At 36.3% G+C, this 24,251-nt stretch overlaps 1 protein-coding gene across 2 annotated transcripts; it reads left to right on the top strand.

Annotated features, from left to right (window-relative positions):
- The first annotated feature begins 532 nt into the window (after positions 1-532).
- Positions 533-23,735, top strand: LOC111493042 (DEAD-box ATP-dependent RNA helicase 24). 2 transcript variants are annotated; one of them, XM_023142625.1, is made up of 6 exons: positions 533-1,508; positions 2,063-3,291; positions 4,179-4,221; positions 22,021-22,435; positions 23,156-23,394; positions 23,475-23,735. In XM_023142625.1, exons 1-6 carry the CDS (start codon positions 899-901, stop codon positions 23,675-23,677), a joined length of 2,739 nt encoding a protein of 912 aa, XP_022998393.1. In that variant the 5' UTR covers positions 533-898; the 3' UTR covers positions 23,678-23,735. The 2 variants fall into 2 exon arrangements, with proteins under 2 accessions (XP_022998393.1, XP_022998395.1); XM_023142627.1 differs by lacking the exons at positions 22,021-22,435; positions 23,156-23,394; positions 23,475-23,735 and adding exons at positions 4,329-4,728; positions 4,828-5,085 and having other exon boundaries at positions 564-1,508.
- Positions 23,736-24,251: the final 516 nt, after the last annotated feature.

Raw genomic sequence — 24,251 nt, 5'->3', positions numbered from 1 at the left:
CTCTTTTTTTTTTTTAACCTTGTTTTGCTTCATCTTCTTGGTGTAAGAAGACGTCGAATACGTTGTCACCCGACTTGATCCGTTGATGAGAATGCCATCTATTGAAACATTCGTCGAGTTCACGAACGTAATCGATGTATTGAATCGAGATACAATAAAAAAAACTTGTCAAAGTCCATTCAACACAAAAAGACACGATATTACCTCAACAGGTGTGGGAGGAACCCTCATGTGCATTTGTACAAGGAACCTCGATGTTTTGTACGTGTATGTCTACGTCTGTCTTGTCATCTCTATCTTTATCAGATTCATCATCTCCGTTTATATGTATTATCGATTAAAAGGTTAGAGGTTTGAATCTTTTTCACTTTTAAATGATAATAAGATTGAAATTTCAAAAAATGACGTAAACACAAACTATTTGGACCATGGAAATGTCCATAATGGTAATTACAATATTTTGGCAATGAATAAAAAATAAAATTTTTACAAGAAAAAAGAAATTTAAAAGACAAAAGAAAGAAAAACCTCATTTAATATATTTAATGGGCCATCACTGAAACCTCTTTGGAACATGTGGGCCTACGGCCCAACCCAATGGTCACCTTGAACGATTCGGGTTGATTTGTTCCGGGTTTTACCGGCCCGAAGTTCGACCCGAGATCACAATTTCTCCCAAAAGATGTCTCGGTCGTCGTCGATTCTCTCATCACTCAGCCAAGGGAACGAACAAACCCTCTTTCTCTCCGTCGAGTTGCCGTTCCGATTCCCTAAACCCTAGCTTCAGCTAATTTATTCATCAGATTGAGGGTTGTCAAACGCTTCGATTTCTCATGCCGATTTAGGGTTTTGTTCTTTTTGGTGATTAGGATTCAGAATCGTCGACTAAACGATCAGAATGTCGAAGAGGAAGTTCGGCTTTGAAGGGTTTGGAATCAATCGACAAACTACTTACAATTTCGAGCGCTCCCAAGCTCCCCAGAGGCTTTATGTCCCTCCCTCGTCGCGCGGCCATGGGCACGACAATTATGAAGATACAGACGTTGATAATATAGAATATGATGATAATGAAGCGGAGGAGGCGAGTGGAAATGGCGACAATGTCGCTGGCGCTGGCGGTGGTGAAGAAGAAGAAATTGACCCTTTAGATGCGTTCATGGAGGGAATTCACGAAGAGATGAAAGCACCCCCGCCCCCGAAACCGAAGGAGAAAGTGGATAAGTATAGGGACGACGAGGAGGATGATCCAATGGAGAGCTTTCTTAAGGCTAAGAAGGACGTGGGACTGACGCTGGCTGCTGATGCGCTTCATGCTGGTTATGATTCGGATGAGGAGGTTTATGCGGCAGCTAAGGCTGTGGATGCAGCGATGGTTGAGTACGACTCTGATGATAATATGCTGATTGTTGAGAAGAAAAAAATTGAATCAATTCCTGCTCTAGAACATAGTTCCATTGATTACGAGCCGTTCAATAAGGATTTCTACGAGGAGAAAGCTTCAATATCAGGTTATTTTTTGTTGGAAGTTATGCTTCAGTTTTATTTATGAAGTTGGTTATATTTCAGTATTGCTTTTTCCTTGGCTGATCTGACTGCCTCTGATCATGTTGTGCATCGTGGTAATTAATTTATCTTCTTAACTTCTTTAAATCAATGCTGGTTAAATCGAAGCTAAAGTGGACCGAACTGTATGATGTATGGGACTTGTGACCACGATTTTTTTTCCTCTCATGGAAAGAGTTAAAGATTTGCTAAGATATGCAACCTTCACTGCATCACTTTGTTTTTTGGCCTTTCCAAATTAGTTACAGCAATAAATGGGCTTCCCAATTAAAAGAGTTCCATTTTCTAATGAAATTTGTGGATTTTTGTGTTTAACTTGTTACTTACCCTTTTTATTGTTGTTGTTTTGTACTTTCGATTACATCTTCACTCAATTCTTTTTTCTTGCCTTCCCCTGCTTGCAGTCTCCTAGAATAAAGATACTTAGTTTTTGGAGAATCTAACTGATTAATTCAGGTTCTAAATTTTTTGACTGTTTCCTTTGCTACTTCATCTTTAGGGATGAGTGAGGAGGAAGTTTCTGAGTACCGGAAGAATTTGGCTATTCGTGTGTCGGGTTTTGACGTTCCTAGGCCAATTAAAACATTTGAAGACTCTGGATTTTCCCTTCAACTTATGAATGCTATAAAAAAGCAAGGGTATGAGAAACCTACTTCTATACAGTGCCAAGCTATGCCGATTGTGCTTTCCGGGAGAGATATCATTGGAATAGCAAAAACGGGTTCCGGTAAGACTGCTTCTTTTGTTCTTCCAATGATTGTTCATATTATGGATCAACCTGAACTTGAAAAAGAAGAGGGTCCTATTGGAGTGATATGTGCCCCCACCAGAGAACTCGCTCACCAAATATACCTCGAGTGTAAAAAATTTTCAAAAGTACACGGGCTACGTGTCTCTGCAGTATATGGTGGGATGTCTAAATTTGATCAGATAAAAGAACTCAAAGCTGGATGCGAGATAGTTGTTGCCACTCCCGGCAGACTGATAGATATGATAAAAATGAAAGCCTTGACAATGTCAAAAGCCACATACTTGGTACTTGATGAAGCGGATAGAATGTTTGACCTTGGATTTGAACCCCAAATTCGCTCCATTGTTGGTCAGATTCGGCCAGACCGTCAAACCTTGCTCTTTTCTGCAACAATGCCTCGTAAGGTTGAAAAGTTAGCTCGAGAAATTCTCACCGATCCTGTACGAGTTACGGTTGGAGAGGTTGGGATGGCTAATGAAGATATCACACAGGTTGTTCATGTACTTCCTTCTGATCTGGAGAAGTTGCCTTGGCTTCTTGAGAAGTTACCTGAAATGATTGATGATGGGGATGTATTGGTGTTTGCTTCTAAAAAAGCCACAGTGGATGAGATTGAATCTCAACTCCTACAGAAAGGTTTTAAGGTTGCAGCTCTTCATGGTGACAAAGATCAGGCATCACGAATGGAAACTCTGCAAAAGTTTAAATCTGGTGTTTATCATGCTCTTATTGCAACTGATGTTGCTGCCCGTGGGCTTGACATTAAGTCAATCAAGTCCGTTGTAAACTTTGATATTGCAAAGGACATGGACATGCATGTTCATCGTATTGGTAGAACAGGTCGTGCTGGTGACAGGGATGGGAAAGCACACACCCTTATAACTCAGAAAGAGGCTCGCTTTGCTGGCGAATTAGTCAATAGTTTGATTGCTGCTGGCCAGAATGTTTCAATGGAACTGATGGATCTGGCCATGAAGGTAATTTTTCATTATATGCATGTTACTAGGTTCACAGTAAGCTAAGGACCTATGGAACTATGCTTATACCTTTTTTCCTCGCCCATTTTGTTCGTTTGAAACAGTTTTTCTTCTAATTTTTTTTCACGTAAATTATGTGACTCACATCTCACCTTTAGAGTGGCTGCAGAAACGTTTAGAAGATACTCCGATTTGTTGCTATAGAAACTTAACGTTCTTAAAAAACTGACCTTTGGGAAATGAATAGCGTCAATCTTTGTGGCGATGGATTTCAATGTGTATCACTGATGATATTGATTGATGGGAAATTGTTTTCTCCCAAATTGATGGTTTTGTGGCAGGCTAGTGTGCGCGATTTTGTGGGTCTTTAGAGTTAGGGGAATAATGAATCTTTAGGGGGTGGGATAGGTTGACTAGCGATCTTTTGTCCATTGTTAAATCCTATATTTCTCTTTGTGCTTTTGTGAGAAGGCCTTTTTGTAATTACCTTCTTGGTGTCATTTTACTTTATTAGAGCCCTTTTTAGAGTTTGACTTCCTTTTGTGGGTTTATTTCTGTATGTTCGTGTGTTTGTTCATTTTTTCTCATTGAAAGTTTGGTTATCCATATAAAAATAAAAAGAAAATGCCTTCTTAGGTCTTGATTTATTCTTTGTAATGTTCTCTTATTTTTTATTGCTAGCAATTGGGGTTCCCTCATGTATGTTTTTGGGAGCTTTCTATGATCTTGGGCATGTATTTGTGTATATTCTTAATAGCATTGCTTATTATCGTTCTTTCATTAAGCTTTCCCCCACTTCTTTTTTTCCCTGCTTGTGAGGCGTAGTTGTTTGAGAAAGTTGCTAGTATGATTTTTTGCTGAACCATTTGCCTCTGAAATCATTATAGGATGGGCGATTCAGGTCGAAGCGTGATGCAAGAAAAAAAGGAGGTATTATTCAACATCTGACTATATTCTCTCTTTCGAGCTGTGAATTATCAACTTAGTGATAATGTTTACCATTTATGTATTTATACGATACATTGTTGTCTTCGTAGGTGGTGGCGGTGGAGGGAAGAAGGGTAAAGGGAGAGGTGGCGGCAATGGTCGAGGTGTGCGTGGAGTGGATTTCGGTCTAGGAATCGGTTATAACCCAGAAAGCAGTGGTAGTAATCCTTCAACAAACAATGTTCAAAGTCGATCTGCAGCTGTGAATTCTCTGAGGACAGGAATGATGGCACAGTTTAAGAATAGTTTCGTCGCCGCTTCATCAGCTCCTCCAAGTCAGGGTTCAAATAGCAGCTATAGTATGCCAGCAAACAAACGACCAACATTAGCTGGCTTTGTATCAGGTGGCTCGATTGGTGGTGGTGCAAACCGCCCCCCACCTCCTGCGCCAAGAGCAAACTCATACGTTCCAAATGCTGGAGAGTTCTCGAGCCAAAAGAACTCAGAAAGGTTGTTAAATCTTTCCTCCCTTGTGTTTGTTGGAACCTTTAGTACTACGAATACTTCTATGAGTATCCTAATTTGGTGCCTCATATGATCTAATTGCAGTTCTGGCGACAGGTCCAAGGAAAGGAGAAGACCCTCTGGTTGGGACAGATGACTACTAGAATTGGAAGAAAGATATAAACTCAGTAGTGTTGAGAGAAAACTGTATCAGGTTTCATACACTCTCTCTTTCTCTCTTTGTTTTGTTTACATTTGTTTTCACCAATGTATGATTTTAGCTCTTATGAGATTGTAGAAGTTGTCTGATATAAAATCATTCCCTCTCTCATTCTCCCTCTTAGTTTTAATCTTTGCCTTTCTCTCTCTATTATTATAGACTATATAATATCGGTTGTATGGTCATTCCATAGAATCAGTGGAACTTCTGCCAATCCCATCAAGAAAGATGCATGATTTTTCTTCACCTTTTCCCTGTTCCCAAAATTAAGACAGTCCATCTTCATATCACCATTATCTTAACATGGGAATGAGTAAGTGACCAGATGAGTGTTAGTTTTGTAAATTTTCCTGATTTAGTTGGGTTTCCTTTGTAAGAACTTGTATATATATACAAGTGATTAGATGTGGATGAATGAACCAGAGTTTGAGGGAACTAGATTATGAGTTCGATGAGCTATAACCCTTCGATGAGTTTGATTGAAACCATAGAACCCAAATACTAAGTTTCGGAAAGCCTATGACTCCAATACTTAAGTATTTAAGTGGGAAACAAGACTTTAGAACAATATAATAAGATATATGAATGACAAAAAAACTTAATATGGAGATTAGAACCTGTTACTCACCAGTATTTTTACCCTTATTTTTCTAATGAAACTCAATATACGCAGCCAAGACGAGTTTTTGGACGAACTGAGGCTATAGGAGCTGCAATAGATTCGTCTCATGGTTTTTTTTTAATAATTATTACGCCTCTCTAGTAAACTTTTATTGGATTATATTTAAGGTTATTTGATGAAATTAATTGAAATTATTGAATCGTTTTTCATTTCCTGTCAATAGCAATAATATCTAGAACATAAATGCCAAAGTACTTCGACATATTGTTAACGAAGATGTTGAGAGGACATCACACACTAACTATTACAAAACTAGAGAAGGTTTTGAAGTCTAACATCATCCTAGTTCGACAATTAAGGAAACTTTGAGGAAGTTTTCAAAGTCAAAACATGTAAAGTTCTAAAATAGAGGAAGCTTCGATGTCCAACCTTCCTGATCGATGAAAGAAACACTCGTAAAGCGTCTAATCTCATCTATACTAAGTTTTTTAAGCCAAGACACACGCTTTGAAGTGTCTGCTCCTGATCCAATACAACGTGTCTCTGCATATGTCAAACTCGCCCTACAAGATTCATATCACATAACAATTTAGAGTTAATGTCTCGTCTCACTGTCGAGAAGCGAAGAACAGGAAGAAAGAAAAGGCTTACTCGTGGCCAACTTGTTCCCAAGGATCCCAACCAGCAGGGTTAATACAAGCTGACAGGAAAGATGAATAGTAAATAACTGTGGAGAAAGGTCTGTAAGCCCTCCCAAGATAAACAGTCCCACTTCCAATCACTGAGCATCCAATGAATACAAACCCATTGGTTTGGCTTGAATCTTCCTTCCCTTGAGCTGTTATGTAACCATGTCCTATCACTGGAGCATATAGGTCGATTGGTATATTTATCTTACAGTTCTGCAGTAAACAACACGAGCACAGTAATCACAACTTCAAACCAATTCAATGTCTAACTTAAGGTGTAATGCACGAATTGTTGAATGGCTCGAGTTGTTATGTAATGAGATTAATCCAAATATGTAATATAAGCTAACTCGAACACTTGCGTAAATGAAAAAAAAATTCAAACCAATTGAATAATTGTGAGATCTCACGTCTGTTGGAGAGAGGAATAAAATATTCTTTATAAGAGTATGGAAACCATTCTCCAGCGGATGTGTTTTAAAACCATGAGATTGACGATGGTACGTAACGAGTCAAAACGAATAATATTTGCTAGCGGATGACTTAGACTATTACAAACTGTATCAAAGCCAGGTTACCAAATAGTCTAAGACACTAGTTAGAGTAGGGATAAACCCTTTCTATAGTAGACGCATTTTAAAATTGTGATGCTGACGATGATACGTAATGGGTCAAAGCGTACAATATTTACTAGCGGTGAGGTTAAACTATTACAAATAGTGTCAGAGTCAGACACCGAGCAGTGTGCTAAAAAAGACACTGGACCTCCAAGAGAAATGAATTGTAAGATCCTACATCGATTGGATAAGGGGAACAAAACATTCCTTATAAAAGTGTTTTTATTTTAAAACCGTGAGGTTGTCAACAACAATGCATGACGGACCAAAACGGATAATATCTACTGATTGTAGAATTTACTCGTGGGACTTAAACCTAGCTAAAATAGCTAAAAAACAGTATAAAATGTGCAAAGCATAGTTTAAAGTTAACCTCGTATATAGATTGACCAGCACCAGATATGACATCGATTACACCTTCGATGTAGCATTCGGTGTAGCGATGGCGACCATTTCCATCCCACAAGGTATCTTGCAGACCAACAAAGCCACACTTATGGAAAATCCCTCTATCTCCTTCTATGAGAGCTGCAACTGCTGGTGCTATATCTTCTCGTCTCTTCACACTTCCGGGCGCATTATACGTATTCTGCAAAAGTCATTTTAATTTATTAAATTATAACTTTTTAAGTCTACTGCAAACAAATATTATTATTTTTCTTATTTGGACTAAGAAGAGACGTGTCCACTAGGGAGGAATATACTCTCCAACCGATGTGGGATCTCTCAATTCACCTCTCTGGGGTATATCGTCCTCGCTGGCGCACCGTCTGATATCTAACTTTGATACTATTTGTAACAACTCAAGCTCATCGCTAATGAATATTGCTAACATGAAAAAATAATAGCAATACTACCTTGAATGTGATGCCTTTTACTACGAGATTTTCTGCCATAGAAGTGAAGGTGGCACTTGTAGCTGTGGTTGCATGGTCATTCCATCGAATTTCCGTGGAACTTCTGCCAGCTCCATCGAGAAAGATGCACGATTTTTCTTTCGAAATATGCACCTTTTCCCTATTATATCACGATGATCTTCTCAAATTGTTCTATTTATAACTTCGATCTATGGCTCGTATCAGTAATTTGGTAATATCATAAAAAATGAATTGCGTAATTAGCCACACAACACGAACGAAAAATGATAAAGGAATGAAACGATATCTTACGAGTATATGCCACTAGAAATTTGAATTCTAATCCATCGGCTATTTTGTGAAGGGATCGAATCAATCGCACTTTGGATTGTTTTGAAATTTCCCGAACCTGATTTGTCAACAACAATAGTATACGCAACTCTATTAGGATCATTAGGATTCAACTCACAATCTAATGCTTTTGAAACATTGAGACAAAGTAACAACAACAACGTTGTTATTAACAAAATTTGTTCCATATTTCTTGGAACAAACAAATCATAAGACCTTTTACAAAAATGAATTGTTTTTGTAATAACATATATATATAAACACTATAAACATGAGAGAATTAAATTAATTATGAGCATGTGAGTTGTGTAATTTTTTTTTGGTGAATAAGATATGATTAAGAGATGATGAAATATACGTAAAGTGATATGAAATCCAAGTTATATATCAAATTAAATTTGTTGGCATTTGAATTGTTGAAATGCATAAATTCTAATATGGTAACTTATATAAATGACACCTTAAATACTATATATATATATATTATATATATATATAATGAAATCACTTAAATATAGATTACTCGTTACATAAACATAATGTATATTTACGGTGTAACCCATTTAAGTATATCTGATCGTGACGAGAGTTTGTTGTTTTGTCAAGTAAACACACGTTAAAGTTTACGGTGTAACCCATCTATATAACCTATATGGTGGACTCTGACCCAACATTCAAAAACCTTATACCAACTAGGGTTTGTTACCAAATGCATTGTAATGTTCGAGTCGAGCAAATATGCTAGTTTTTCTAATTTTTTCTTTAATTTTTGAACTTAAAAGATTTTGTCGAGGGCCTTTAAGGTTGAATTTCAAGGAAGTGTAGAAGGAAACAATGTTTGGGATAGCTCTAGGGACTCGAGAAAAAATTGAAAAATACCAGTCAAAGTCAACCGAGGGGATTTTGCACCTCTTACTAACTCGAGAAGACCCTGGGCGGACCTGAATTAGGCTCCTCGAGAGAATTTTTAGAATTTTTGGTGACTTTTCTGCTTAGCAATTGAACTCGAGAAGGCACATGATAGTCATGTAAGTAATCACAAAGATTCTAGATAAGTAATACTGGTAGGGATCGCTGGAAAATGCATGCATGCTAGTATAACCAATCTTAACTGGATAGTTTCCAGATGTTTAGAGCTTTTATGACTAGTAAAGCCTTTGTTTAGTTACCGTACGTGACATAGGTATAATAGAACTGTACCTTAAGTTTTGTATGGATTGTTTACTACTACTTTGTACATAACTATACTGGAAAAGATGATGAAAAATTTGTGATCTATCCTCTGGGTGCTTAATGGATGTTATCGCCCGTCGAGTATGCGTAACTATATGCATGATTTAAGATACATTAACTCTAGGTGATTGAACGTGTGATCTCACTGTAGAACTCAAATAGTAGAAACGGGTCAAGACTAGAGTGTTAAAGTCAATTTGGCTAGACTATGATCTAGGATGGAATGCCTCCAGGTCCTTGGTGCTCTTGACCTAACTAGGTTCAAGGAGTCTGAACAGAGAAGCCTAGAGATCATGCTAATCCAAGTCAGAGCTGACAAACCACCTTAGGGACCTAGGAGACCACCACGACAACTTAGGAAGACAAAGGTAGCTTCTTAAGCCGATAGTAGTTGATATAGTATTTGTGGAGTGTCCATTTCGATATGAGTATGGTCAAGTTAGAGATGAGGGCGGTTAGATTTGTGTGACCTGATAGTTTTGTCGAATTACCCGAGATTCATCCTATGAAGAGGCATGGATGCAGATAGTCATTGGAGCTAACACACACAACCCCTCACACCCCAAGTTTGCAAAAGAAATAGTGTCATGAGGTGGTCTAAAGTGTTATAGGAGACGAAGTAAATATCATACAAATTATAAAACTATGTAGCTACTTGATTTATTCATACCACGAAACAGATCATACAGATGCATAAATGTCCTAACACTTAACAATTAACCGAGAAATTGTTAAGTACACTTCACACATCACTTATTACAACAGGATGATCCAAGTCAATTTAGTTCTAAAACTGAGGAAGCTTTCTAGTCCAACCATCTTGATCAATAAAAGAAATATCGATGAAACGTCTAAGATCATATTTATTAAGATTCTTAATCCAAGGCACACGCTTCGAAATGTCTGCTCCTGGTCCAGTGCAACTTGATTCCACATACGTAAAATCCATCCTACAAGATCATATAACAAAATAATTTTGATGCATTAGGTACTTATTCGAGTATGTCGATCAATCTAACATTAGATACTCGTTCGAGTAAATTTATAAAGAGAAGCGGAGACATACTCATGGCCAACTTGTGTCCAAGGATGCCAACCAACAGGGTTAATACAAGATGATAGGAATGATTTATGATAAATTACTGTGGAGAAACGTCTATAAGCCCTCCCAAGATAAACAGTTCCACTTCCAATCACTGAGCATTCAATGAATACAAACCCATTGGTATGGCTTGAAGCTTCCTTTCCTTGAGCTGTTATGTAACCATGTTCTAATATTGGAGCATATACGTTGATTGGTATATTTATCACACACTTCTGCAGTAAATAACACATAAACAAAACTAAATCACAACTCCGAACCAATTCAATCTTTAAACGTGGGTATACCCGATTCGAATCATATCGTATCGCCGCTAGCAGATACCTATCGAGCTTTCTCTTAAGGTTTTAAAATGCGTTTGCTAGTGAGAGATTTTCATACCCTTATAAAAATGTTTCGTTCCTCTCTCCAACTAACGTGTGATCTCACTATCCATCTCGCTTGGGAGCCTAGCGTCCTCGCTAGCACACCGTTCGGTGATTGACTATGACATCATTTGTAACAGCCAAAGCTCACCGCTAGCAGATACTGTTCGTTTTGGCTCATTACGTATAGCCGTCAGCCTCACGGTTTTAAAACGTGTTTGTAATGTTTCGTTTCCCTCTCCAACCAATGTGAGATCTCACAATCCACCCCTCTTAGAGGCCCAGCGTTCTCGCTAGCACATGGTCTGATGACTTACTTTGATAACATTTGTAAGAGTTAAAACGCACTGCTAGCAGATATTGTCTACTTTGGTCTGTTACGTATCGTCGTTAGCCTCATGATTTTAAAACATGTATGCTAGTGGAGGTTTCCACACTTATAAGGAATGTTTCGTTCTCCTCTTCAACTAATGTGGGATCTGACAATCCACCCTTAGAGGCCAACATCCTCACTAGCACACCATTCGGTGACTAGGTCTAATACCATTGGTAACAGCCAAAGCCCATCACTAACGGATATTATCCGCTTTGACCCATTAAGTATCACCTTAGTCTCACAATCTTAAATTGCGTCGCCTAGGGAGAGATTTTCACTCTTATAAAGAATGTTTAGTTCCCACACACACACATATATATATATATAGCTAAAACAATATAAAATCTAACCTCGTACATAGATTGACCAGTACCAGATATGACATCTATTACACCTTCGATGTAGCATTCGGTGTATCGATGACGACCAGGTCCGTCCCACAAAGTATCTTGCAGACCATAAAAGCCACACTGATGGAAGACTGCTTTATCTCCGTCTACAAAAGCTGCAAGTGCTGGTTTTATATCATTACGTGACGTCACACTTCCCGGCGCATTATAAGTATTCTGTCAATTTCATTTACGCTCCATGTTCAAGGTTCAGAATTTAAATTCAATACTTGAATTAATTCTCGTCGGAACTCATACCTTAAACGTGATGCCTCGTACCACGAGATTTACCGCAGAAGAAGTGAAGGTGGCACTTGAAGCTGTGGTTTCATGGTCATTCCATTGAATTTCAGTGAGATTTCTATCAACCCCATCTAGAAAGATGCATGGTTTTTCGGGGGGAATTCTCACCTTTTCCCTGTAATTTACGGTATATTGTTACCATGAGTAAATATTGTCCGTTTTAGCCCATTACGTATTATTATTAGTTTCACGGTTTTAAAACGCATCTATCAAGAAAAGTTTACACACCCTTCTAAGGAATGTTTTATTCCCCTCTCTGACCGACGTGGGATTTCACAGGTTTAAATAAAAAAAATTAGACTTTTTAACCACGCAACATAAACGAAGAAAGGTAAATAAATAAAATGATATCTTACTGATATACGCCCGGAGAAATTAGAATTCGAATCCATCGACTATTTTGCGTAGGGATCGAATCAATGGCACTTTGGATTGTTTTGAAATTTCCCGACCCTAATTGACGAACAAAAATAGTACTTGCAACTCTATTCGGATCTTTAAAATTCAATTCACAATCCAATGCTTTTGAAACATTGAGACAAAGTAACAACAACAACGTTGTTATTAACAAAATTCTGTCATTGTAATGTTCCATTTTTCTTGGAACAAACAAATTATAAGACCCTTTACAAAAAAAAAAGTTGTTTTATAACGTATATATACATACACAATAAACAAAAGTGAATCAGAGACCAGATTTTGTTTTTACATGCTTTCCTTTATGAGCATGTGAATTTTGTAATTGTTTTGGGTGAAACATTTTGAATATCATTGAATTATAAATTCGGATAAGGTAACTTACATATGTATGACACCTTAAATATACTAAATCTAATTTAATCACTTAGATATCCTACTTGTCAGTATTAGTTGTAAAGAAAGATGATGTAATACCGATCGAACACCCACGACCGGCCGACAAGGAGTTGGTCAAACAAACGAAGGTCGACTTTGACGAGTGTTCTCGACTGGATGGAGCTGAAAAATGGGAGCTTTTAGCTTGAGTTGGAGTTTGATATAATCCCTCGAGAGAAGTTTCTTTGCACATCTATGAAGTTGATTAGGGGAGAAGGAAGCTTGGACGCTAGATCTAAGGAATTGAATATTGGGTAACAACCACGAGCAATTGTAGACTGAATCGATGTTTGAAATTTGCTGAAGGAAATCCGTTTGAGTTTGTGTTAAGTACAACTTTTATGAATAAGTCGAGCAATCGTAGACTGAATCGAGTTGGAGAGAATCACAAAGTTCTAGATATCGAACTTTGGTGAACTAGATCATCTTATGAAGTTAAGAGTGATCACTAAGGAATAATAAAGAGCTAATTAGATTATGATAGAATCTCGAGATAATACTGAGGAGTCAGACGAGCTCCAAGGAGCTAAATGATGAGAACCAATGAAATGAAAACGGATCTATTAGGGCTAGATAATAAGAACCTATGAAATGAAAGAACTAAAACCCTAAGTTGAGTTTGGATACGTAAACTTGTAGAACCTAGAGGTTAGTTTTCGAAACCTTATGACTTAGACACGGGGTATTTAGGAAAGAGATAAGACTTATGAACGTCCTAAGGAGGAATGATTGATATAAGATTTAAGAATGATTTAAGAACTTGCACGCTACTTTCTGAGTATTTTTCTACTTATTTATATTACCTTTTTACCGATGAAACCTAAGCTCCACGAAAACTAAAGCGCACATTCGAAAGTGCTTCAAAAGGTGTCAGTAGGTGCGCGGAGCTGGAGCCCGTCATGTTCGCCTGCTGGACCGAGTGTTCGCCCACTTCAGAGTCTTCGCCTTTAGATAAAAAAAAAAGGTGTCCGGTCCTTAGGTCGCCAAACTACGATAAGAGTCTTGCCTTTGGGCCGCGTTAGTCGCATACGGCGATCGGACCAGGCTGAGTTAGAAAGGCTTTGATGACTCAAGTTCATATTAGGAAAAGGAGAGTGATGGGAAGAGGGGGCTGCCCTCGGCCCGATCATCCTATTTGCTTCAAGAGACAAGCATGGTTCTGTAGTCAAAGCAATTTCGTCACTTTCGTGTACCCGCGGCTATCGGTAGACTGACTCTACTGCTCGGAGTCGAAACAAGTGTGTACATGAATTGTGGATTATAGGAGTCGAGATAGATCCGAGTCTTGATTTTGACTCCTTATATCATGCACGGTTCAAATCAATCAAACCCAACTCATAGTTCGAATCCATTTAGTACTTTGAAAAGCGATCGTCCAATGCCAAGACATACAAACAACAACGTTGTTACTAACAAAATCCCTCATTTTCCCAATGTTCCATGTTTATGAGGAAGAAGATTACAAGATGTCATTCAAAAAATAAATGTCTTTTTGTAATTTCTTTATTTATTTGCATTTCCAATGTAAAATTTAATTGATTTTTTTAATAAGAAAAAAAGAAATGGAATAGGAAACTTAAATAAATTTGACAAATTTAAATTCTAAATTTGATGGAATCTAAGATAGAATATACAATTTAAGAAGTCCTAAATTTAAAATTTAAATATTATATTTAAACAAATTTTTAATTTTAAAAATATATAATAAAATTTTTAATGCTTAATAAATATTTATCTTAATAATTTTAACAAATATCTTAAAATATACGACTTACCAATAGAAATTAAACACGTTTAGTTGATTTAATTAATAAGATGAGATTAATTAATGGTGCAAATGATAATTAGGATGGAAGGCTTGCATGTGCCTTGGCCGTCATGTCGTATTTGTTTGTTTTGCCAATTATATAATTAAAACGATGGAGGCCCAGTCGTCGTCATTTATATGGCAACCGATCTTCTTTATATATATATATTTCTTAACACGTTCTTTACTTTAGAACCACTTGATCATCTAAATATATTGATTCTTTTTTTTTAAAAAATATTTATGGCCACAAATTTGATTGTGCTTTTTATATATTAAAAGATTACGGGAGGTTGTCGGTAACAGTCCAAACTCATTGTTAAACCGATATTTCTTATCGTCATTAACCTCACGGTTTTTAAAACATGTTTACTAGGGAGAGATTTTCACACCTTCTAACCAATGTGAGATTTCACAATCCACCTCTTTTGAGGCTCGACATCTTTGTTGGCCTAGTGTCTGACTTTGATACCATTTGTAACAATTCAAGTCGTCGTTTCCTCTCCAACCGATGCGAAATCTCACAATCCACCTCTCTTGGGGGCTCAACGTCCTGTCTTACAGTTTGACTTTGATACCATTTGTAAGAGTCAAAGCCCACCGCTAGAATATATTATCTGTTTTGGCCTGTTACATATCGTCATCAGTCTCACAGTTTTAAAACGATGTACTATGAGAGATTTCTACACTCTTACGAGAAATGTTTTGTTCCCCTCTCCAACAAACGTGGGATCTCACATGTCACTCATGATTTGGACTAATGCAGATCTCATCAAACCATCCAAAAAGGCGATTAGGGTCATATTCTGTTATTTCTATTATGCCCATAGATGAAGTGATTGGCTAACGAAGTATGAACGTTAGGTTAAATCTGAAACCGACTATATAGATGTCGGATTAGGGTAAACCCATTCATGTCCCTCCAAATTAACAAATAATATTCAACAATAGATAGACACAAAACATTATTCTTTCCTAATAATCCTTACACAAAAGCATGTAGTTGAAGATCATGATCCAAAATGTCTACTAAATGTTGGCACATTCATGGACAAGCAACCATCAAACGTCCAAGAGAAATTCAACTCCACCCCTTTACTTAAATCAACAGGTTCCCTTAATGGAAGCAAGGCCTCAATAGCTGAACCACCTAGAGTAGCTATCAATTGCCAAGCCTCAAAAGCTTCATAGACATGAATATATTTGTAAGAACACCCATGTTTTGTATGAGCTGGATGGAAGAAAAAACGAAGCAAAACTCCAAGATTGTGATTAAAAATAATGTTCATTGAATTTGGAAAGGCATGGGGGAAGAAGGAATCATCCAGCTTGCCTTTGATAACACATGCTTCATTTCTAGGGTTCTAGATTGGGTATAAAACAATCATGTGGCTGCATCACCTCCTAACATGCTCTACCAATTTTATGCAAAAGCTTTAAGCTTTAAGCTTTAAACCCAATTTTTAGGCTATAAAAACCCCATTTTTGTTGTTTTGAATCAGAGATCGAGCTATGCAAGAAAAGGGGTCGTCGAGATCGAGGTCGAAGAAGAGGGTTTGTTGTAAGAGGATCAAGAGGCTAAGGAAGATGATACCAAAGGGTGAATCTTTGGAGTTGAATGGGCTTTTTAGAGAGACGGCTGATTATATTGTGTGGTTGCAAATGAAGGTGAAGATGATGCAAGCTTTGGTTCATGTGTTGAATGGGTCTATCAATGATTGATATCGATATCGATATCGTATCAGTATCGATATCGATATCAATATCAATCCATTTTATGTGTATATATTGATCTATTTTCTTCTCTTCTTTGTGTTGGTTCTTCTTGTTTTGAATGTGCTCAAATCAAATGGGAAGATTTTCTTCCAATTATGGTAAATAAACCAATATTTATCGATTATGTCTTGACCATTTGATAATATTTTGTTTTTGTTTTTATTCTTGAAACATGTCTAAAAGTTCAAATTTTTAGTTAAGAAAGATGTAAATGATGACACACGAGTAAAAGAAATGGTACTTGAATGAACCAAGACTTCATCCAATTGAGAGCGATCTTAATGATAGAACGTAACAGGCAAAGTCCACTGTTAACAAATATTGTCCACTTTAGCCCATTACGTATCTCTATTAGCTTCACGATTTTCAAACGTGTCTGCTACGAAAATGTTTCCACACCCCGATAAGAAATGCTTCGTTTCCCTCTCCAAATAATGTGGGATCGCACATAAAATAACTAAGAAAGGTTTAAATGAAATAAACGTTACTGTCTATACCAACAAGGTGCAACTTTCTACACCTTCCTTTTTTATGACTTAATCATAAGAACTACATCGTTAAACATAGGATTGGGGCATTTTCGTCCAAATTTAATTTAAAAAAAACTCATTTTGGTAATGGGCCACTCAGAAGCCTCATGGGCTTAGTGGGCCGCAACTTTTGAGCATCTACCATATCCAAACACCTCTAAATTGGTTAGTGGTGGTCCAAACCAACTACCTTATACCTAACCATAACCTAACCATGGTTAACCAAGTAAAATAGTTTATATATATTTTAAATGTGGAGGAACAAAATAAAATAAATATAAAATTGTATAAAAATAAAAATAACACGTTTGAATCTCTTTTTGGTACCTAGTTTGGCATTAAAAGTTGATTTGACAAGAAAAGCATATAATTTTAGGCTATACTTATCTATCTTATTCTTATCTTATATCTTTTTAGATTTGATTTAAATGTGTTACATGGGGAATCTTCTTACATTAGTGAGGCTTATGATTTTATTAAAGACTAAAAATTAAATTTAACATTAATAAATTATAAATTTAATACGTAATTGACTTACACGTGTTTCAATTATAAACTTGTTGATTTGGGAGACGAGAGGAACGACATCCTTTATAAAGATATGAAAATCTCTTCCTAACAGACGCGTTTTAATAATCTTGAAGGGAAGCCCGAAAGGAGAAAGCTCAAAGATGGTAATATTTGCTAACGATGGGTTTGGACTGTTATAGAACACGGAGAAGAAGAATGCAACAAGCTTTTAGAAAAAGAGAGCTCGGTTTAGACTTATCTCACTCTAAGAGTTTTCATTTCCTTTTCAGAGTATGACTTAAAGAAAGAGCTTTTCGAGCCCTTTTTTGAATCATTTCCGACTCGAGGAAGGGAAAAATCCAGTCGACTTCTCGAACGTAGGTGTGGTCAATTAATTAATGGGATTAAAAATAAAAATAATAATAAGAGAATAAATAAATAGAAGGAATTGGATGACACATGATGTCGGCAGGATTGATTCTATGTGTACGTAAAATTTGGGATCTTTGTCTCAATCTCATTGACTCTCCTTTAAATTTTATATGTAATCACAAACATATTGACTTCCTCCCATGTGCTTTCAAAACCCTTTCTTCATTAATTAATTAATCAATTAATTAACAAAAGGAAAGAGTTTGAATCAATGTCAAACTTTAATCATTACTTTGTAGTGTCTAATGAAATGTATATGTTAGAGAGAGGTTTTCATGCCCTTATAAACAATGTTTCGTTCTTCTTTTTAATCGATGTAATATCTCACAATCCACCTCCTTAGAGTCTAGCGTCCTCGCTAGTATACCGCTCTGTGTCTGGCTCTGATATCATTTGTAACAGCCCAAGTCCTTCGCTAGCAAATATTGTCCACTTTGGCCCATTACGCATCGCCGTCAGTCTTACGGTTTAAAAATGTGTCTGCTAAAAAGTGGCTTCCACACCCTTATAAACAATGCTTCATTTCCCTCTCCAACTGATGTGGGACCTCTCAATCCACCCCCTTTGGAGTCTAGTGTCCTCGCTAGCATACCACTCGATGTCTACCACTGATACCATTTGTAACAATCCAAGTCCATCGCTAGTAAATATTGTCTGCTTTGGCCCATTACGTATTGCTGTCAGTCTCACAGTTTAAAAATGTGTTTGCTAGAGAGTGGTTTCCACACCCTTATAAGCAATGTTTCATTCCCCTCTCCAACGGACGTGGAATCTCACAATCCACTCTTTTTGAGGTCCAGCGTCTTCACTAGCATATCACTCAGTGTATGGCCCTGATACCATTTGTAATAGTCAAAGTCCACCGCTAGTAAATATTGTCCGCTTTGGCCCATTACGTATCGTCGTCAGCTTCACGGTTTAAATTTAAAACCTACGTAGATATGAAAATATTATTGTTTAGTTTTACATTAATCAAGGATCTTGTTGTTTATTAATTGTAAAGAGATTGTGTTATCATCCCAATAAAGTTTATTAGTGGGGTTTCATAATTATGAAATTAAAAGTGCATGGCAATTCCATAGCTTATGACCCGCCAATAATGGTGGATTCTTAACGTCATAAACATTTCCTATCACTTTCTCTTTCATTTCCAACAAAAACATGTTAAATTAATCACTTCTAGACACACAAACTAGCATGTTTTTGAGGTGGCCGACATGCATCGATCGAGGTTGATACACGTTTGAACAGATTGATTTGGTCATACTTGATCTATACTGTGAAATCCCACATTGGTTGAAGAGAAAAACGATTCTTTAGGAGAGTGTGGAAACTTATTTCTATAAGATGCGTTTTAAAACTGCGAGACTGACGACAATACGTAACGAGTTAAAGCGGACAATATCGACTAACAAGTTGATCCTCCACAATGGTATTATAGCTCAGGTTGATTGGGTTGATCCTGTTAGATGAACATGACGACAATACGTAACGAGTTAAAGCGGACAATATCGACTAACAAGTTGATCCTCCACAATGGTATTATAGCTCAGGTTGATTGGGTTGATCCTGTTAGATGAACATGACGACAATACGTAACGAGTTAAAGCGGACAATATCGACTAACAAGTTGATCCTCCACAATGGTATTATAGCTCAGGTTGATTGGGTTGATCCTGTTAGATGAACATGACGACAATACGTAACGAGTTAAAGCGGACAATATCGACTAACAAGTTGATCCTCCACAATGGTATTATAGCTCAGGTTGATTGGGTTGATCCTGTTAGATGAACATGACGACAATACGTAACGAGTTAAAGCGGACAATATCGACTAACAAGTTGATCCTCCACAATGGTATTATAGCTCAGGTTGATTGGGTTGATCCTGTTAGATGAACATGACTTTCCACAATTGTATGATATTGTCCACTTTGAGCATGCTCTCATCGAACGAAGTACATCTCCCTTTAATCGAGGCTCGACTCATGGCTCTGACACCATGTTAGATGAACACGACTCTCCACAATTGTATGATATTGTCCACTTTGGGCATAACCTCTTATGGTTTTGCTTTGGGCTTCCCCAAAACAACTCAAACCAATAGAAATAGTATTATTTGATTATAAACTCATGATCATTCTCTAAATTAATCGATGTGAGACTTTAATCCAACAGATCCAACAAAAAAAGATTCTACCCGCAAATCGAACCGAACCTAAATTTTTCGACTTTCTCCAAAATCAACACAATTCAAATCGAAAAATACTCCCAAACATAACCCGAAGCAATATATGTCAAATAGTTAGATATAAACAATCACGTTATCTAATAGCTTTCCACTAATATGATTTGATTCATATTATAATGTTTTAAAAGATTGCGAAATCTTCATTTTTATTATCAATAATGTTTATTATATGGTTGCAATATCCATCGAGGGCGTGTCACACAAGCCAACCTTAATTATTTAATATTCCCGTAACAGCTTGCCCAATCTCTACCCATACACATTTTGGTCTTATATCTACCTCAAATATTATATCATTAATCATATAGTATGTAAATTCGTGAGACGACAAAAGAAGCCACGTCGTAATTATATATTATATTTTTATTTAACTTTCTAGAATGTGTGAGTTTGACCGAGCCATATCAAATAGCAAACATATAACAACAAGAAAAAAAATTTAGACATCGCAGTTTTTCTCATCACGACGATCACTATACAGTATCACGATTATAATAATTACTTTGATAAACTAAACTATGTTTAGATTAACGATCAAATTTAGACAGATTAGAATTCAAAATGGATGCATAACCATTATATTTTCGAGATAACTCTATAAGCATATATAAATAGTTTGATCCAATCCGCGTTCATGATCAAAGTTTTGATCAGTCAAATTCGGAATATATTCTATATATTACCCTTAATTGTGTTCATGCATTATGTTGAGCTATATACCAACTTTTCAAATCAAATTAGGCTTAAAAACATTATCTTTTAATTTTTTATATGTCACATATGTGTAAATTATGTAATAGATATAATTTTTTTTATTATATAGTGTATACATATAATTAATTATTTGTATTCTATACGTCAAATTTTAACTACGAATAATATTATTTATTAATTTTTTAGGATTGTTTTTAATATTAATATTTAATTTTAAAGCTAAATAAAAATAATATTAATATTAAATTATACGATCGACTTTAAAAAATATCTAATAAATTATTGAAAATTTTTAATTTTGAAAATGTCTATTAATAATAGAATAATAATTATAAAAAATATAATGAAATCATATATTCTCTTTGTGGATTGCTTTTTAAGTGTGAACACAATTTGAAACGAAAGAAAAATAGGGTTTAAAAAAGAAATGAATTAAAGAAAAAGAAAAAGGGGAAATGAGAAAGAAAAGAGAGAGGGGAGGAAATTACACTCCATATTTCCAAAAAGAAACATTTTTATTTATTTATTTATTTATTTGAATGCACGTGCGAGGCTGCTAGGATCACACGTGTAAGAAGTACGATAAAAACGTGTTCACATTTCGAATCTCGGCTAGTAAATGGTCAAATAATTCATATTTACTCTTGACCCGATCCAGATCCAAAATTCTTTCTTTATTTTAAATATAACTTTTTTTTAAAAAAAAAAATTATTCCATTCCTACTTAATTTGGTTATGAATATCATATTTAAATTTTAATTAAAATGGAAATCTAAACTAATTTTTATAATAATACTTCGTACATTTTTTATTCCATTTTGTTAATTAATAAATAAAAAAAAAGTTAAATTACAAGTTTTGTTTATTAAATTATTAAAATTTAAAATTTTAAAAACTTGTACAATAAATTCTTTATAAATTTTAAATACTCAGTTAGAATTTCAATTTATAAATAAAAAATTATACACAAAAGTTAAAAAAAATTAAAATTATTACTCATTTTAAAGTTTGGTTAATTAAAAAATTAAAATAGATTTTTTAAGTAGTTAAAAATTATTTTATGTATTAATATAAATTTAAATTTAAATTTTATATCCCGTACATAAATAAATATATTAAAAAAAATTGAGAGTTGAATTTATAGGTGTGATTTCCGCAGGAACCGAAGAGATACAAATAACAGTCACTTTCTGTCTGATTTCAAGTTCTTAGAGAGAGAAGAAAAAATCCAACAAGCAAACCGCCGCAGAAGCATCGGACATGGAGAAGAAGAAGGAAGAGATTATGAACTCCGGTAGCGGCGGCGGCGGCGGTGGGTATTTGCCATTTTCCGACAGTACGACAGGCAGCAGTTTATTTGATTTTTGTGATGGTGAAAAATTGTCTGTTGGGTTTATGGAGCTGCTTGGTGTTAAAAATGGTGAATTTAAGGATTATTGTTCGGAGGTTGTGAACCCTCCGGACACCCCTAATTCCTCCTCCATCTCCTCCCCCTCTACCGACGCTGCCGATCATGAGGCCGACGGTGAAAATCAGCAGCAGCAGCAGCACAAGCCCAGTAGTAATCCTTTGAAGGTGAAGAGGAGGAAGCAAAAGAGAGAGAAGGGGCAAAGATTTGCTTTCATGACCAAGAGTGAGGTCGATCATCTCGAAGATGGGTATCGATGGAGGAAGTACGGCCAAAAAGCGGTCAAAAACAGCCCTTTTCCTAGGTATCTATTTTACTCGCCTCGATTTATTGTGTTAATTGTGAGATTACACGTCAATTGGGACGAAGAACGAAACATTCATTCTTTATAAGGGTGTGAAAACCTCTCTCTAAAAACTGGGAGTAAGCTCGAAATGGAAAGTTCAGATAGAACAATGTCTGCTAGTGGTGGGCTTGAGTTGTTACAAATGGTATCAGAGCTAGACACCGAGCGGATGTGCCAACGAGAAGGTTGAGTCCCGAAAGCGGTGGACACGAGGCGGTGTGCCAGCAAGGACGCTGGGCCCGAGGGGTGGATTGTGTGATCCCACATCGATTAGAGAGGAAAATGAAACATTTTTTATAAGAGTGTGGAAACTTCTCCCTACTAGACGAGTTTTAAAAATCTTGATGAAACCCGAAATAGAAGGGTGGACACGAGGCGGTGTGTCAGTAAGGACGCTGGCCCGAAGAGGGTGGATTGTGAGATCACACATTATTGGGGAGGAGAACGAAAATCTTGAGAGGAAGCCCGAAATGGAAGGGTGGATACGAGGCAGTGTGCCAATAAGGATGCTAGGCCTTGAAAGGGATGGATTGTGAGATCCCACATTGATGGAGAGGAGAACGAAACATTCTTTATAAGTGTGTGGAAACTTCTCAAACAATATGTATTAGCTCGGCTTGAGTTGTTACTTTAATAATAATAATAATACTAATAATTTTTCGGTGCTCCTCTTCTTAGGAGCTATTATCGATGCACCAATGCATCTTGTAACGTAAAGAAGAGAGTTGAACGATCTTTTGTTGATCCAACCGTCGTGGTCACCACCTACGAAGGCCAACACACTCACCCAAGTCCGATTCTCACTCGGTCCGCCCTAGCCATCGCCACTCCACCTCGGCCCTCTGTTGACATGTTAGGAGGAGGTTGTGTCGATGTTGCACCCATACCATGGCTCAAAGCTAGCAACGACACTCATGGTTAGTTCGCTTCCTTCTATGATCTCGATTCACAAAATTTAAAATAATTTTTTCTACTTTCATTATTCCAAACATTTCAGCAATATCTCATCAATACATACAAAACTCGACCTTCTTCACTCCCCAACATTCAACCGTCGATTACAACCGCAGCCTCATCGGAGCAGCGAACATGGCCGGATTTCTTCCCGAGAACAGATTGCGCAACCCAAATCCTGCTTTTCTGGCCGACCATGGGCTGCTTCAAGATGTTGTTCCTCCTCATATGCTCAAACAGGAGTAAAAAAGAATAAACTTTACAATACGTTTAGACATATATATATATATATCTATGTATATATATTAGCCTAAGTTTAAAAATCCAGATTTTAGTTTTATTTTTATTAGCCCACAACTGACCATTAATGATAATGAAGTTAAATTTTAGTCAAATTAAAAATTTGATCCATACGCTCTATAGTGTGAAGGAAGTTCGAATTTATTGAATAGTTTGATCTCGAGCTTTCTTGATCACAAAATTTGATCTCGATCTTTCTTTTATAGAAACCCATTTGGGTTTTCTTCTACAAATCATGATTCAGCTGTGTTATTAATCGTACGGTTTTTTCTTTTATCTATCGGTCATTTTAATGTATATTTTAATTATGTCTTGTTGGAGTAAAAGTTTAAATTTTTAACTTTTTGTTCACGGGCATATATATCTACCACGCTAAAGTTTAAAGATGCGTTAAAAATCTAAGAAAGAAATGATTTTTTTTTTTTTTTTTTTTGAAAATATGAAAAGGGGTTGGGAATTAATGGATAATGAATACATCAAATGGATTGATATAGGGTTGTCAAGATTTATGCCTTAGTTT

This window comes from Cucurbita maxima, unplaced genomic scaffold (genome assembly GCF_002738345.1).
Source record: "Cucurbita maxima cultivar Rimu unplaced genomic scaffold, Cmax_1.0 Cma_Scf00018, whole genome shotgun sequence".
Classification (NCBI taxonomy): domain Eukaryota; kingdom Viridiplantae; phylum Streptophyta; class Magnoliopsida; order Cucurbitales; family Cucurbitaceae; genus Cucurbita; species Cucurbita maxima.
Note: the sequence above shows the minus strand (reverse complement) of the source record. Positions and strands in the feature narration are given on the sequence as shown.

Coding starts and splice junctions, on each gene's coding strand:
- LOC111493042 (XM_023142625.1), top strand. CDS start 899: ATGTCGAAGAGGAAGTTCGGCTTTGAAGGGTTTGGAATCAATCGACAA. Junction 3,292..4,178: donor TGATGGATCTGGCCATGAAG/GTAATTTTTCAT, acceptor AAATCATTATAG/GATGGGCGATTCAGGTCGAA. Junction 23,395..23,474: donor AGCTAGCAACGACACTCATG/GTTAGTTCGCTT, acceptor CAAACATTTCAG/CAATATCTCATCAATACATA.